Source organism: Pseudorasbora parva, chromosome 7, assembly GCF_024679245.1.
Source record: "Pseudorasbora parva isolate DD20220531a chromosome 7, ASM2467924v1, whole genome shotgun sequence".
NCBI lineage: Eukaryota > Metazoa > Chordata > Actinopteri > Cypriniformes > Gobionidae > Pseudorasbora > Pseudorasbora parva.
The window spans coordinates 11,873,586-11,891,119 of NC_090178.1; the positions used below are offsets into that span (position 1 = coordinate 11,873,586).

General features: G+C 39.0%; 2 protein-coding genes across 3 annotated transcripts in view; one reads left to right on the forward strand and one right to left on the reverse strand.

Annotated features, from left to right (window-relative positions):
- si:dkey-11p23.7 (V-set and Ig domain-containing protein) overlaps positions 1-12,291 on the reverse strand; it is an 83,037-nt gene extending 70,746 nt beyond the window's left edge. Inside the window, exon 1 of the mRNA XM_067448159.1 lies at positions 12,265-12,291. Within this exon, the coding sequence (XP_067304260.1) occupies positions 12,265-12,275 (11 nt within the window). The 5' untranslated portion in view covers positions 12,276-12,291. The remainder of the gene's footprint in view (positions 1-12,264) is intronic.
- cpne4a (copine IVa) overlaps positions 1-17,534 on the forward strand; it is a 95,409-nt gene that overhangs the window by 42,333 nt on the left and 35,542 nt on the right. For both annotated transcript variants that reach the window (XR_010906397.1, XM_067448158.1), the window contains exons 4-7: positions 894-965; positions 1,422-1,496; positions 14,572-14,655; positions 14,737-14,826. Coding sequence is in view for 1 of the 2 variants with exons in the window: in XM_067448158.1 (XP_067304259.1) it covers positions 894-965; positions 1,422-1,496; positions 14,572-14,655; positions 14,737-14,826 (321 nt within the window). In the remaining variant the exon portion in view is untranslated. The remainder of the gene's footprint in view (positions 1-893; positions 966-1,421; positions 1,497-14,571; positions 14,656-14,736; positions 14,827-17,534) is intronic.

Consider the following 17,534-nt stretch of genomic DNA (forward strand, 5'->3'; position numbering starts at 1 on the left):
TTATAAAGTTCCAATGTAATAGTATATAACCAGTTACATAATGCTTTACAGATTGGGTACAGATTGACTACATTCTAACGAGATCAAGCTAATCAGTCTTTTGTCTTTATGCACTTCCTGATCTATAGGCAACATTGTCAGAGTGATTAGATTTGCATCTATGCATCTGATTGGCACTGTTATGCTGATAGAATTAGGACTGGTGACACTGAAATCTCTGGGGTGGATCCGTTTACCTATACAACATTTGCATTCCTTTGTTTAGATTGCCTCCTTCTCTACTGTGTTAATCCCTCCCCCTGAAATATGGATAAATTACAATGTATACTGTTTAGAATTAGACTTGGACGACTGCAGCCACAGACGGCACGTGTGTTTCTCAATAAAGAGGAATGCCTGCCCGAAAGATATACCCAAGTTCTCCTAGTCTTCACTTCTGAGTTTCCAACAAATGCATTTATCTTTTTGTATCAAAACCACTTTCTAGGTCTGGTTTTCTCTCCGGGGAGCTGGGTTGTTTGTTTTAGTTCAGTCTGTTTTGGTTGGAGGGGGAAGCAGAGAGGATAATTGTTGAAGTGATCTGCGTTTAATAAGAGCGAGAGCGAGCGAGGTGTTGATGCTCGCGCGTGCAGTTTCTAGGGGAAATAAATCCAAAAACACTCCCTCCTATTTATAAATATTTAACAACTAATAATGAAGCATTTATCTGGAGTGGATAAGACTTCTTAGTGTAATTATGAACTAAGCTTACATGCCAAATTCTCCCCTAGGTGTTATTATGTGCTGCTGCTTTGTACATAATTGTGTTTTTTTCAGTGTTCCGTCCATCAAAAGCAGCATCAAAACAAGACAGCCTCCGACCGACTTAATATATCTTATTTCTTTCCAAATAGATCATCTCCCAGAGAAAATTCACCAAGGCCCTGCTTAAACAGGGCAACACAGTTGGGAAATCGTCTATTACGGTGAGCACTTTCCCAAATCCCAAATTTATCTGGTTGCTTTCTCACACGCTCTACTTATGCAAACACCCAGCAGTGCACAACACCAGCAAATGGCCTTATGCAAGCATTTTATGGTCTAACCTTTAAAAGCGTTGCACTTTATATAGCAGATGTGCTTAGAATTATCAATGCTACTACTGAACACATGCAAACAACCGCAAATTCTCTATGTACACAAGAATATTCCAAAACAGTCAGGTGTGGTATTGAAGGTGGGCTATAAAACAAAACATGTAGAAAATACCCAGAGGAGCTTGTTAATGCAAATTGACAGAACACAGCAGCAACAGTTAGAACATGCAAATCTCTGTGGGTGAGAGAAAACAGATCTATAAAACAAATGTCAGTTCTTATTATTAACTTCTGATTCAGTTTTCTCTTCTGCTGAAAAGAATTCATCATTCTCAATCTCTCCAGATCACCGCTGAGGAGCTGACAGGAAATAACGATTATGTTGAACTCTCATTCAGTGCGAGGAAGCTGGATGATAAGGTAGGAAGACCTCCTGTGCATATGTTTAATATTACATAAGTGATCTTATGTAACAAGAAGAATCAGTTTTATGTGTAATTAATTCTGAGCCTTGTGATGATGCTTTTTAAAGGATCATATCATAAATATTTTTCTGAGGTCCACTTAACCCAAGAGTTTTGGGGTCAGTAATGCTGTTTATTTAATTTATAATGTTACAAAATAGCTCTATTTAAAATAAATGCTGTTCATTTGAACTTTCTATGCATTAAAACAATCCTGAAAAATTGTATTACAGTTTTCACAAAACTATTAACTATACATTTTATAACTGTTTTCAACATTGATAAAAATAGAAAAATGTTTCCTGAGAACAAAATATTATTAGATACATATTAGAATGATTTCTGAAGAATGATGTGACTGAAGATGAGAGTATTTGCCATCACAGGAGTAAATTGCATGTTAAAATATATACAATATTTCACAATATTACTGTTCTGGAGTACTTAATAAATGCAGCCTTGGGGAGCATTAGAGTTTTCTTTCAAAAACATAAAACATCTTACTGACTCCAAACTTTCAAATGGTTAAGGAAATAATGTCCTTTGTCCGTGATTTTCCTTTTGTCACAATTACCTTTTTTATTTTTCATTCCGTGGTGAAAACAAGCTTCCATACTGAGCTTTTGCAGCTGAGCAGTTTTCTGCTCTCTTGCATTAAGACTTGTGTTTGCTCATATCACGTGTCAAATACAGTTCCCCCAATCCTTCAATAACAGCCTCTTGGAGGAATATGAAATGAGCTGCTCAAACTGTTGAGATCAGACAGAAATGATCAGTGATGCTGTTAAAAACAAACTTCAGCCTTCAACAAGTCCCCATACTCGAAAATGCAGTCAGACATTTGAAGAAAAAAAGCACAGAGAGAGAGAGAGAGAGAGAGAGAGAGAGAGAGAGAGAGAGAGAGAGAGAGAGAGAGAGAGAATCAACTCTTGTCAGCAGGGTAATTACATGGGACTAAAATTAATAAGAGGGATTAAAACAAGCATAACAAATGATCCACAGGAGTGTCTCAGTTTCACACAGAGCGTCTCATACTGCTTCTTGACAAGATGTCTAAGGGTAGTGTGGCAGCAGGGCCATCAGGTAATGGAGAAAATGATAGGAAGACACCAGAAACTCTAACTAATGCTCGAAAGATGGGCTAACTTTGTTAAAGTATAAAAAATTGATTCAAAAAGATCAATAAATACATTAATCGTGCAAAGGTACTCGATATTCACACACACAAAAAAAGGATCAAAACAAACATTACACAAAACCATAATTTCAATATACAAAAAAAAAAAAATACAAAAGGGATACAAAGGAAAAGGAAGGAGATGGCCTGCTGCTGCAGCCCTCAATTCTCACCGCACACTTACATAACACATACACTTGTGGTACTTCACGGTATTATGTACCAAGTCGGTACTGAAATATTACAAATGTGACGATACAAGCATTTCCCTCTGACATGCCCTTTGAGCACTGATACATTACACATGAAAGTGTTTGAAAGCATGCGTCTATCAGGAGATCCCTTATATATCCACCTTCTTTTAAATGCTCTTGTGCGTATCTTTGTAAGCACTAGATTATGCGCATCAAATATGTCCATTTGCAACATGTTTTTGAAGCATTGATCATTGCCGAAGTCAGTAGTCAGTACTTTTGACAACACTACCGGTGAGTTCACTCCAACTTATTAAGCACGGCCAAACCCTCCTGCTATACAGCTTCGCTACTCCTCTTGATACAAAAGAAAATGTAGATAATGTAATAATAATAATAATACACAAACTACCTATCACAATCACCAGCTGGAGTGCCCATTATCTCCAGTAGAGGGCACTCCTCCGGACTCCCTTGATTTCCCACAAGCGACAACCTCCCCCAGTTTCGGCTGAAGCCAATATGGAAGTAACTTAAGCTGCAATTCATCAACTGTCTACTAGAGACAGGCTCCAGAAGGGAGCAGAATCTCATTGAGCCACATGTTAAAATTCCCAACTTTACAGTAAAAAAACAAACATATTTACAGCCTGGGTCAAATTTATGGTCAATACATTTTGCACTTTCATGACAATTGTGAGGTGGTGAATTTTTTCGTAAACTCATTCGTTTACATTATATAAAGCCTTAAAGTTCTTCATAATTAAGGGCGTGGTTACTTTGAGTGACAGGTGGATAGCCATTTATCCGCTGTCTGTTAGTTATTGCGTCACATAAGCTCCACCCACATCCCACCTCTCTGCCCATTTTCTGTTATCCGGGCGTGACCACGATAATGTGCTGGCAACATGGCATCACTTTGTAGGCCAAAACACAAGCGAATTAGCATTTTAGCATGTTAGGCCTGCCTGGTTGCCTGTGTTTTTCTGCCGTGTTATTGTTTGCCCTGTGGTTTTGACCCTATTTTAGATTATGATTCTGGATTACCCTAATAAACGACTGTCAGCTAAATAATTGACGGTGCATTCAATGCATAAATATACAAAGGTATAAAAAGAGGAAAAGAAAACTACTTCTATAATAACGATTACATTTCCAAATACAAACAATGAAAGAAACCTAAAAAAAATGAAGAACAACCTAGGCCACAATCACCCGCACATTTGAGAAACAAAACAACCAAAGAACGCCCACAATTTATAATTCAGCTCGCATTCCCCGGCGAGAAATACACTGGGCCTAGAGTTACAATAACAATACACCCACACACATAATAAATAATAAATTATAAATCAATGAAACCCTTGGACGTGCAATCAACCTGTCAAACATTAAACAGCATACCAAGAGAGGTTCAGAACATGGTACTATGCATGGTCACTCACAATATCAACATGCAGCTATTTGTTACCTTACAAACTACTAAAACTACACAAACTCACAGTAATAAATAAATCATTCCATTGACGAGAATGCCTCTTAAAACAGAAAAAAAACCAACCTGAAATCATGGGGAAGCACAGCAAGCAGAAACGGAGACGCTGCACCAAGCAATATCACAATTATAAACAGAGGACTTTTGTAAAGTGGCGGTATGGATGCTAACGCATGCTAGGTAACCCAACCCAACCCATCCCATTTTATATTATGAAACCCCAGCAATGATAGCTTGACCGTTTTAACATGCCAATGACCAGTGAACAATGAGGGTACACTAAATCCTGCTACAGTAGAACAGGAAAGTCATTTTTCATTTTTCTTCAGTGAAAATCACATCCTCAGCATTTGAGTTATTAAAACTTTGATTAAGCTTCTAGACTGGTAGAGAGATCAGAGACCCAGGCTGTCAAAATTCTCTGAAAACTTGCTTATGCTGATTCATTCCCCCATCCTTAAAGGGTTAGTTCATCCAAAAATGAAATTTATGTAATTAATGACTCACGCTAATGTGGTTCCTCACCCATAAGAAATCACAATATAATACCTTTTCTGTAAATTCAATCAATTAATAGTTTATATATATATTGACAACATGGATAGGACTGTTTCTTTTTTTCCATTTTAAGTCAAATATGTGCTCATTCATATGTGATGATTTTTCTCTCTTTATTTAAAAGTAGTTATGCATCATTTGCTGTTTAATCCAATAACAAAACAAGTCGTGATGAATGAGACACTGGGTCTCAATTATGCATGAGTACAGACAAATTTGAAATTATTGTTCCCTTTCAGTCAGTACACTACGAGTTATGTCAGTACCAGTACTACAGTATGTCAGTTTTTGCAGTACAATCTCTGTTCTGGAGCGAGAGTCCCCTCTACCACACCCGATCTACTGTCTCCTTACGTGGTAATCTGAGGGTGTCGGTGTGGGCCAACCTGACGAGTATTCCTCGGGCCACACCCCCTCTTCGGTACTGCAACCCGTTGCGCTACCAGATGTTAGCGCTGGTGTTTCCCGTCCTGGGCCCCGCGTTTCATTTCGGGCGCCGACGGGGGCGATGCTATATCGATCGCCGCATCACAAGGCGGGCTAGATTCCTCCGGAGATGAGGATTCCCTCACGAGTGTCGGCATTGCCTGAGTCTGATCCGGAGCTGACAGCCATGCTAATCCGAGCGGCCGAGAGCCTCGGGCTCGAGTGGAATCCTCTGCCAAGTCCCGAGCGCTTGAGACTGTATGATTGGTATCTAGCGGCAGCCCGCGCCAAGCGCCAACCGGCCGGCAGTGCCTTTTTTCCCGGAGGTGCATGAAGAGGTCTTGAGGTCGTGGAAGTCCCCGTTGTCTTTCCACGATTATTGGCAGGGCGCGGAACTCGACCCCACCCACTATCCGGGCCGCTTCCATGCCTCCCGGGTCTGGGCCGGTCATTCTGCTTCGCTACCCCACACTGGGTACGCCTGTGGCTCGCATGATCCAGTTTTTGGGGGCCTGGCTAGCGCTCCCCAAGCTGTCCAACTGGCTCGCCCGCACCATCAGGCTCGGCTGTGCGATTCAGTTTGCATGATCCCAGAAGCAGGAGTCCCAGGAGTCAGAAGCATCTGAGGGCGCTTTGTGCCATTTATCTCCTCGGGGAACTGAACCGTGCAGCCGATGAGCTGCCGTGGTTTCAGCCTCTGCCAGGGGAATGGCGGCCATCCCCAAGCGGTTCAGCTGATATGGGACCAGTTCGGCGACACACAGAGAGATTTGTTTGCCTCCCACGACTCCTCCCATTGCTGCTGGTACTATTCCCGCTGGTAGCTGCCTCTTGAGCATTAGCGGGTGGCGCCTCGCTGACAGACATCTGTAGAGCTGCAGGCTGGGCGACATTGAACACATTCGCCATTCCCCTCCTAAATAGACCGGATACGTGCACTTATATTCGCTCAGGTGAGCCTCTCCGTAGGCCCTGAGTTCCTCCAGCACTGTTGATGCTGGCACCAGAGTGCATGCCTGAATGGTCCCAGCTCTCGTGTCAGGCTAGGTGCCCTGTGTGTATTCCACGGTAAGTCTCCTTGAGCGTGTGTCTTCCCTTGGCAAGAACCTTGCCACCCCTGGGGTTAAAAAACTTTTCCACCTGAGGCTGGATACTCCAGGTTCTTCCGTATGCATCCCATACGTGGGTCATACGTGTATTCCTAAGTCCTCCCTAGGGTAGGCGTTGTGATTGCATTTCTCCAAGTGGGATATGCCTCCCAGAGTACCTTGGTAGCTGAGCCGGTCCCTCATCATGTTAAACTCCGAGGCAGGGTGCACAGGTCAGCCCAAGATGCTGGAAGACAGCCACTGTGGCGTGATTAGACTGGGACCCCCATTTCGTCAGTACTGACGTAAATCGTAGTGTACTGACTGAAAGGGAACGTCTCTGTTACGTATGTAACCCTCGTTCCCTGAAGGAAGAGAAAGGAGACGTTACGTCCCCATGGAACATTGTCCTGTACTGCAGGTATGGTCGGGCGGTCGGCCTCGGCTCCTCAGCAAGTAACATAAATGCATGACTGCAATGCAACGCTGTTTATAAACAAAACCCCCATTTCGTCAGTACTGACGTAACGTCTCCATTCCCTTCCTTCAGGGAACGAGGGTTACATATACGTAACCGAGACGAAAAGCTACACTGTGTTATATTTTCCCCTATCTAGCGGTGAAAAGGTATATGACAATCCAGTGAATATTAGTTTCTGTTCCTCTCAATTCCGATTTTGTTTTAACTCCTACGGTGACCAATTTAGTCCAAGATTAACATGGCTTCCAGTTTGACCTTGTCCATGAGTGCCATCAAATGTTAAAACGTGAAAGGCGAAGCTTGAATTTACAGGTATGTCCCTCTTTGGCTAATGTACTTTAATGATGAAGGGGCAACATGGCCACCGGTGTCATGACAAATCCTGTCCCCCTGTGAAATTGTGTCCGCTTATAGGACCCCAGAGCAATTCTATTGTTCTATTGGCTGAACGAACTTTTAATGGGTAATCTGTTCAGAGCCTGATTACAATTCATACAAAATCGCATTTTAATTATTGCTGTTTAAATTGTGTTAAAATAGTCTTTAATGTCTTACAAATCATAAGTTTCATATATAGTAGTATATAACGTATATAAGATATATACAAGCATATCTTGTATATAATCCATTTATTTTTTGCACCTGTTCTGTATATTGCTGTTTTTTTTGTATTCTTTATTATTTACATTATAGGTACATTACTACAGTCCCTGACAACAGTCTTGTCGCTTGTGTACAAATTGACCTAAAGTCCAGCTGAAATATATTTCTAATCAAGTTTTTTTTACAAGAAATCCCAAGTAATCCCACCAGCTTTTGTGATAATGTTTCAGTGAAAAACTAAACTTTCAAAAAGTATTCTAATATTCACAGCTTGGTAAAGCCCATTGAGTCAATTTTTGCAAAGACATAAGTGTTGTCACCTTGTCATATGAGCTTCACCTGTGACTAATAATGGATCAATTAGGTCTCAAGTGTGTATAAAAAGAACCCCAGTACGCTAGACCTTCACATCAACTGCAACTAGACCTCTGCAAACATGCCTAAGATTCACCCATAGACTAAAGTTTTGATTATCAAGAGGCTGAAGACCAGATCCACTGCTGATGTGGCAGACACCTTCAATGTGTCAATGCGTCAAGTACAGAGGACAAAAAAAAGATTTGAAGAGACTGGAGACGTTTTTGACAAGCCCAGGTCAGGCAGACCCCGCAAGACAACTGCTCGAGAGGATTTGTTGGCTCGAAAATCCAAGGCCAGCCCATTTTCCACTGCAGCAGAGCTCCGCGAGACCTGGTCACCTGAAGTCCCTGTGTCAACCAGAACAGTTTGTCGGATTCTGTCTCGAAATGGCCTCCATGGTCGAATCAGTGCCCAGAAGCTAGCACTAAACAAAAGACAATTGAAAAACCCGTGTGGCATTTGCCAAGGCCCACAGCCTGCTAAAAGGATGGACGCTGGAAAAGTGGCAGAAGGTGGATTTTTCAGAGGAATCTTCTGTTGAATTACACCACAGTCGCCGCAAATATTGCAGGAGACCTACTGGTGTCCGAATGGATCCGAGATTCACCCAGAAAACAGTGAAGTTTGGTGGCGGAAAAATCATGGTCTGGGGTTACATCCAGTATGGGGGTGTGCGAGAGATCTGCAGGGTGAAAGGCAACATCAATAGTCTAAAATACCAAGAAATCTTAGCTACCTCTTATATTCCCAACCATAAAAGAGGCCAAATTCTGCAGCAGGACGGTGCTCCATCGCATACTTCCATCTCCACATCAAAGTTCCTCAAGGCGAGGAAGATCAAGATGCTCCAGGATTGGCCAGCCCAGTCACCAGACATGAACATCATTGAGCATATGTGGGGTAGGATGAAAGAGGACGCATGGAAGACGAAACCAAAGAATATTGATGAACTCTGGGAGGGATGCAAGACTGCTTTCTTAGCTATTCCTGATGACTTCATCAATAAATTGTATGAATCCTTGCCAAACCGCATGGATGCAGTCCTTCAAGCTCATGGAAGTCATACAAGATATTAAATTTGGATCTCACAGCACCACAACTTAATTTGCTAACATATTTTTGTATTTGCAGTAAATTTGTTCAATTTCTGTATAGGCGACAAAACTTTTGTCTTGCCAAAATTTGACCTTTCTGTCTTGATTAAATGATAAATATTTTTTCTGGGAAAATTATTTATTTCAGTGCATTAAACATCATTTGGGAGGGTTTTAGCTTTTCATATGAGCTATTTCTAACACCAATTGATTAATTAAAAGTCAGGTTAATATCAGGTATTTCTAGAAAATAGATAAGCGACAAGACTTTTGTCAGGGACTGTATATCATGATTTTGTATTGGTACTTAGTTTATCAGTTGAAATAATTCAGAACATGTTTTTGCTCCTATTATAGCAATCAATTACATATTTCAAATAAATGTTTTGTGTGTGTATGTGTGTACTTAGTATGGCAATGATTTCATAGTTTATTTTTAAACAATTGCTTGTCCAGAACCAGGTATAACAACTTTTGATTAGGCATTTAAAACCGCTACGGGCGGACCCGATTTCACCAGGGGGGCAGGATTTGTCATGACACTGGCATTTGAACCCCTCACCCATATGTATTTTTAATGGCATATTATAAACTTACGAGAATACTTTATTACTTGAAAAAAGTAAATATACATTAATGAGCACATATATTTTTGAAAGAACTAAGTGTTTTAAGCTAAGAATAAACTAAAAAAGTTACACAGTGTAGCTTTAAAAAAGGATCCCCTGGTGTTACCGAGACTTGTATGGCTTAATATAACATAAATGATGTATCTTACTGAAATGTGTAGTAGAAAACCCATGAAAATAAAAAATCGATTTTATATTTGGACTATGGGCGGCGCCATTTTGTTTGCGTTCTAGGTTGATGAGGTAGAATGGTTGCTCTCAGCTGGCGCTACCCGTAGCTATTTTTACCACAACGCAACTCGAAAATTGTTTCAGAGTTAAAAAAACAAAACAAATAATTGCTTTGTAGTTGTACTTAAAACACACTCGAACATACATGCGCACACAAACTCTCTCTCACACAGACTCACACACACCCCAACAGATCGGCGAGGATACACACATACACACACCCTCACTACGTGCGCGCACACATCACCCTTATTCACTATTCCCTGTGTTGATATCAAAGACAGTACGGTTGATGCAGTAGATTAACTGTAATACCTAGTGTGACCAGCAGAGGGAACTATCTAGGGATAGGACCATGGGATAGGGGAGCAAGAGGAAGAGAGGCAGGATGTTTTGGTGATGATGCACATGGATGATGCATGGGATGTTGGTTCGTGCATTAGTTTGAGCACAAGCTCAGTGAATTAAAACCTCAATCTTTAAACTTTTATCGTTAAGACACGAATAACATTTCCTACTTTAGTTCACTAATACAACTTGAAGGAGTGAATGAAAACGAGCGCGTGAAGTCGGACAGCTTGTGTGTACATTGTCTGCAGGTACATGTACACTAGTTATTGCGGTGCAACTTCCCAGCTAACAGGGAACGTTCTCAGAACGTTGGCTAACGTTCTCTAAAAGTTCTCTCAAAGTTATCAAAAAACGTTCTTGCAGTAACGTTATTAGAACGTTGTGCCAACGTTATTTGCTGTTGAGTAACGTTCTAAAAACGTTACCTATAAAACGTTTTTCTTACATTGTTAGTGGAACGTTTTAAAAACGTTACTACATTAAAAAAGTATTAGTCATTACAAATTAGTCATACAGCTTTTTTCTCAAACTTCAGATACATAATTTGTATATCCAGAGACAACTTAATGACACTTAAATGCTATTTTCGAGTATATATTTATTTTTTTACAATCAGAAGAAAAATCTAGTAAACTAATTATGTATTAAATATAAATGTAATATAAATATAAAAGTCAATTATAAAAGTGGTTTTAGCTTTTTTTAAGAAAGTATAAGATGTCAATAAACAAAAGCAAGTACATTAAAGGAGAAAACAGGAATATTTTATTTGATCATACTCCACACCCTTATAAGAACGTTTTTTAACGTTCTTAGAACCTAATGAGAACGTTAATACAACGTTCCACAAACTGGACATTTCAACGTTCCTAGAACGTTCAAAAACGTTTTTAGAACTTAATGGGAACGTTAGGGAAACGTTCTTATAACCTAAAATTGTTAGCTGGGTTGAGACTGAATGCTGTCCCTTCAAATAATGCCCTATTTCAGGGTATAAGGGGTCGATTTCGGATTCAGCCCTTGTCGTGGAGACTGAGCAGCCCAAACACCTCGATTGAGACAGGTGTGTGTGTGCCCGCCCGCCCATCTGTTTGTGACTTTGTGTAGGTGAGTTTGTGTGCACATGTATGTTTGAGTGTGTTTTTAAGTACAATTACAAAGCAATTCATTGGCTTAGTTTAACACTGAAACAATTTTCGAGTTGCGTTTTGGTAAAAATAGCTATGGGTAGCGCCAGCTGATTGCCGAGTGCAATGTGCAACCATTTACGTCATCAACCTAGACCGCAAACAAAATGGCACTGCCCATAGTCCAAATATAAAATCTATTTTTTAGATAACGTAAATCTTTCATGGGGTTTCTACTTCATATTTCAGTAAGATACATAATTTGTTATATTAAGCCATTCAAGTGTCAACACCAGGGGATCCCTTTAAGAACATTTCACAAAAGATTTTATTTTTTACATTTACGAAAAAATATAGGAACAACTGAAACCACACAGGCAAAAATAATTCTTACTCTGCATGGCTTTATAATAGCGTTAAGATGTTATATTTCATCCTAAATTTTGATTATATAATCAATATATAAAATTATTAAATAATACAATTTAATTTAATCTTAAATACAATCGATCATAAGAAAAGTTGAATTATAGCTTCAGCTGTGAGGTTTCTCAATAATTCAGATATTATATATATATATATGTCTGTATAAAAAGTGTTTATTGTAAGAACTGTTGAGAATAGCACACAACATCGCTTGAGGATCCGGGCGAGAGCATGTCTGCAAACCAAACAGAGGCAAGTTTGACAAGCGTGACAAAGCGTGTGCGAAAGTCCTAATATGGAGATGGTTTGGGTGTGTTTTGTGCAAATGACTAACCTTGTTAGGGTAGCGCGTACGCGTGCTTCTAGTAAACACAGAAACTGGCGAACGCCGTTCTTTTGAATCAGGTTTGACCACGACTCTGGAAGACTTGGAGTTAAAGGGATAGTTCACTTTAAAATTATATTTTGATATGTTTTAGCTTACCTCATGGGCATCCGAGATGTAGGAGTATTTGTTTCCCCAGTAGTTTCAATTTTGATAATTTTAGGTCAAACCGTTGCGGTTAGGTCAAACCGCTTGCGCAGTCTAAAGCCAACGCGCGAATGTCACAACAGGAAACGCACGACTTGGATCAGTTGGACGTAGTGGTGTACAAGAGGTTAAAACGATATAAATGCTTGTTTCGTGTCTTAGGCCATCAGTGTGTACTTACGATGGGGGATTGTTTAATTTGGACTTCTCTGTGTATGCTCTTTGAGGTGGGGACCATAGACCTGCCTTATGTGAGGCACAGACAAGAACGGTTTGACCTAAAATGATCAAAATTGAAACTACTGGGGAAACAAATACTCCTATCTCGGATGTCCATGAGGTAAGCTAAAACATATCAAAATTTAATTTCAAAGTGAACTATTCCTTTAAGCTTTTCTCTGAGAATATAACAAAGAATGGCACTGAAGTCATTCTTAAGAAGGGGAAATGTGTTCTGAGTTTTGCCGACCGGATAGGCGAAAGTTTAATCTGTCAACGAGCTCTGCTTCACCTTCGTTGCTCTGGTTGGTTGTAGCGATATCGAGTTGCGTGCATGGCATGCAGAGGGAGTTTGAAAGACAACCGTTTATCCCGCCCCTCGGATCGAGCCCTGTCAATGGTGAGTTTCCAGACCAAACATCTTGATGTGGGTCTGGCTTGTCAGGCTACAAAAAGGTGTAAACAGAATTAGATTTTTTAATATCACTGTTATACATTAATGCACTTTAAGGGTGGGTTGCACTAATAAGGATTCTTTAGCCTGTCGTCGGTTCAACTCCGTCTGCTGCTTGATCTGCTCTATAACGGGTTTACTGCGTAATTAATTAGTTTAATATTAAGTGGTGCAACAACTCTATTTAAAATAAAACCCATATCAACAAATAGATTAGTGTCAAACTTTGCTTAATTGAATCCTTATTGGTGAAATGCCCTATTGTGTTTTTTACATTAAGCATTTTAAAAACGTCTCGCTGTTTTTAGTGAAGGGAATACTGTTAGTTAGGTCCTGTATATGGATCATAAGTGCCCAAAACATGCGTTTAGTTCACATATTTTTGTTTTAGGATGGAAATTTGACATGGTTGTGCTGCAGTTCTATGGCGGTTTTCAGTCACATGACTGAAAACAATGAAAAGTCCACATTTACCTACATTAAACCTTTTTTTTTTTAAAAACAAAGGTGGAGATTATTCGTGAGAAGTTCTCCAGTGAGTACAAATATGAAAGAATTCACGCAATTATTAATGAATGACACCTAATGACTTTCAATGATTCAAATGATTCAATTACTTTGCAATTCTCTGGTATATTTAACTTATTGCCACTGGCAAAAGCCTACTCTAACATTTTACTGTGTTTTTATTAGCATCTGACTTATAGCTGGGAGATTTATCGAAAAGTAATTGAAACTGAAATTCAGAACCTCTAACCAATGTAATTTCAGTTTTTAATCCTGTAAATACTTTCCCCTTCATGAGAGATGCAATGCCCTGTTATACGTCGTTTCTGTATAATATTGATGGTTTCTATAGCCGTGGCTTCATGATGATTTTATGAAGAGGTGGATTAATTCAGGTAGGAATCCACTGAAAGCCAAGGTGTGAAATACAAGGCCTGCCAATGAGTTTTGTCAAAAAGTTCAACTCAAAGGTAAGCGCGTTGTTGTTGCGTGGAACACAGCCCACGGTGTAGCTAAGGCGTACACTCTATGCAGAATTAGAAATTGGGTTTAAATAAGGGGTAACGGCTGCGACGTGGCTACCGGAGCTGATCATGGCTAACGTCACTCTAGTGCAGATGTGCATAACTAGACAATAACAATAATGAAAAATCAGACATCAAATTTATGCATTGCTAAGGACTTAATTTTGGCAATTTTCACAATATTTAGATTTTTTGGTTTTTGCACCCTCAGATTCCAGATGTTCAAATAGTTCCATTTCAGCCAAATATTGTCTTAAGATAAGTTGTTCAAATATTGCCCTAAGACTGTCTGTTTAATATCTGCAAACACTTTTTTTTACTGAATATAAGGAACGTTGCAATTTAACGTATACTACTGAACCTAGCTCTAACCTGACAGTCTACTAATACTCTAATAAGAGTTAGTTGACATGTAGTTACTTATAGTTAGCAGTTGTCTAAAGTGGACTGTCGAAATAGTGTAAGCTATAAAAACTTTACCATTCTCTCCAGAATCACTTTATGGCCTATGTTTGTTGTTGTCAACTGATCTCTGTGCTTCTGTTACTCCCTCAGGATTTTTTCAGCAAGTCAGATCCATTTTTAGAGATCTACAGGGTAAATGATGACAACACTCAGCAGCTAGTGCACAGAACAGAGGTAGGACAACCATTTGTCTGGAAGATCTCCCTGTGATAGTGCTTCACCATCACTGAATTGCTTGCTCCCCTCTGCTCACAGACCGTCATGAATAACCTCAACCCCATGTGGAATACCTTCAAGACATCCCTTAACTCGCTCTGTAGTGGAGACCATGAAAGAATACTGAAGGTAAATTATGGTTTATCAACACTTGCTGTAGGAATTGAATGTGTGAACTTACACTAACAAATAAATAAATAAATATATGGATCCACTTTAAATTAGTTTTAGATTTTCATAAGCATTTCATTTTTCTGGCAGACGGCAGCTTATGAGAAGCTTAGAAGTGCATGTGCTGTGTTTGTAATTTGATGTAGCTGCTCTTGGGTGAAACTTGTCTACTTTTTACACATCAATATTTCTACTCTAATCTGACTGAAAGGCTCTTCAGCACTTTGGGAAAAAAGTGTTTTATTATTGAATTAATGCATTCAAATGTGTAGATTTTCAGTGCTTTTTGATTTGATGTAGCTTCAGAAATATCAAATCTTTTTTTGTGTACGAGTGGAATGCTGAGTCTACCTTTTTTATACACTTTAACAAAGGATTATTCAGTGGGGATCATGTCATATTTGCCTTTATGAAAAAAAAAGGAATTTATGGCATTGACAATAAATATGGCATTGATAAAATGTGAAATGAATTATGCGCAAATACTTAAATAGATTGACAGCCATAGTACTTTTTTTGCTTGTTTTTGTGCACAGATGTTTAGCATGTTTAATGGATGTTTTACCTTTCTTGAACAGGAGAGTATAAAATTAAGCTATGGCCCATTTGAAACATCACAGTTATGTCACTGCAGTTGCGAGCGCATTGTGGTAGCAGAAAAACAGCGGTAACAAGTGGAGGAAAAATAGACAAGATCCATGGAATAATAGAACAAATCTCTTGTTGTGCCTTTGGATGCAAAAAAGATGGTTAAAGGATTAGTTCACTTTTAAATAAACTTTTGCTGATAATTTACTCACCCCCATGTCTTCCAAGAATTTCCATGTCTTTCTTTCTTCAGTCGAAAAGAAATGAAGGTTTTTGATGAAAACATTCCATTATTTTTTCTCCATATAATGGACTTTAGTGAGCACCGGTTTTAGTGCAGCTTTAAACGATACCAAGTGTTCGTAAAAACATTTTAAACAATAAACTGACACAAAGACATTTAAATATGTCTATATGGTCCTCCTTCTACACATTTATAAACACTGGGTGTGTCTCGATCAGCTCCCTAGTTCAGTAGTCAGGGCACTGATCAGGGAGTCAGCCCATTGACTTGTCCTAATCAGTGCCCTGACTACTGAACTAGGGATCTGATTGAGACGCACACACTGACTCGGTACCTCTGCTTACGTCAAGCCTCAAGGGTTACCTTTTCAACATAATTGCGCATTACGTGACATCATGAACGCGCATCACAGAACAGAGTAAGGAGAGCATTTGTGCTTATACTTTTTTTTTTTAAATTACTGATCGTTTCGCTAGATAAGACTCTTATTCATCGTCTGGTATCGTTTAAAGCCCTTTAAACTGGTGCCCACTGAAGTCTATTATAAGTGAGTAAATGAGTAAAATTCTGAAATTTTTTCATCAAAAACCTTAATTTCTCTTTGACTGAAGAAAGAAAGAAAATGGACATCTTGGATGATATGGGGGTGAGTAAATAATCAGCAAAAGTTTATTTAAAAGTGAACTAATCCTTTAAGAAGGGAGGTGTGTGGCCTTCCTTCTTCCCTTTTGAAGTTATGCTGCCTTAAACTTGCTTTCGGATATTTCATAATTCCCACTTCAGAAGTAGTGATTGCGAGCTTGTTGCATTTAAGTGCTTTGTTGTCGGAATGAACAGGAATCAAATGCAGGCTATTTTTGCTGTGTATAAAACATATGAGTAATAATTTGAAGCATATTGCGGGCATATTGTATATGTAAATATGTACTACATTCTGTTGCATTATTTTTCAGTTTGACACTGTGAAGCTGCTTTGAAACAACCGGCATTGTAAAAAGCGCTATATAAAAAAAGGTGACTAGATATTGACAAGAGGATCTAGTTATTTTGGATGGGTGGGGACTAATAAACCTGTCACAGCAATAGTTCTCTCTTCCACCATGTTTAAATTTATGGCATGTCCATCTCGGGAATTTGTGTATCAAAATTATTTCCGAACTTTCCAGTGGAAAACATGACATCAGAGGATGTTCATATACAATTTTTACCTAGGAAACTTAGACATTAAACACAGATGTTTATGATTGCAAGCCATTACATGGACATGTTGGACTGATGAAACCTGCAACAATTAAAGCATGAATTTGATGTAAATCATAGATCTACATAATATTTACATATGCAGTTCATAGGGGCATGTCTACAGTTACAACGAGAAATAATATTTAAAGCAATAACATTTTACATAGACAACATTTAAACCAATACAAGTTCTCTCACAATTCATACTTTTTTCTCACCCATTTAGTTTATATTGCTCCCAAAGACTTTATAACTCATAATTGCAAATTTATATTACAATTCTGACGGAAAATTCAAAACTGTGATAAACAAAAAAAAGTGTCAATTTTGAGTTTATATCTTGCAAGTAAAAATAAAAGAATTCCTTTCTGGAGAAGCATTCAGTCTTTCCGCCATGTAAATAGCGAATCTGCCATGGCTTTTAAAGGGAATGGGAGATGAGACTCTGATTGGTATATTGCACGTTACATCCATGACTCATTAAGAGACTAGGCACAACCCTTTTGAACCATGCACCAACCGTATTTTGCATCTTTAAACTATAGCAAAATTTGATTCGGACACACCTTAAGTGTGTACCTGCACCTGCACT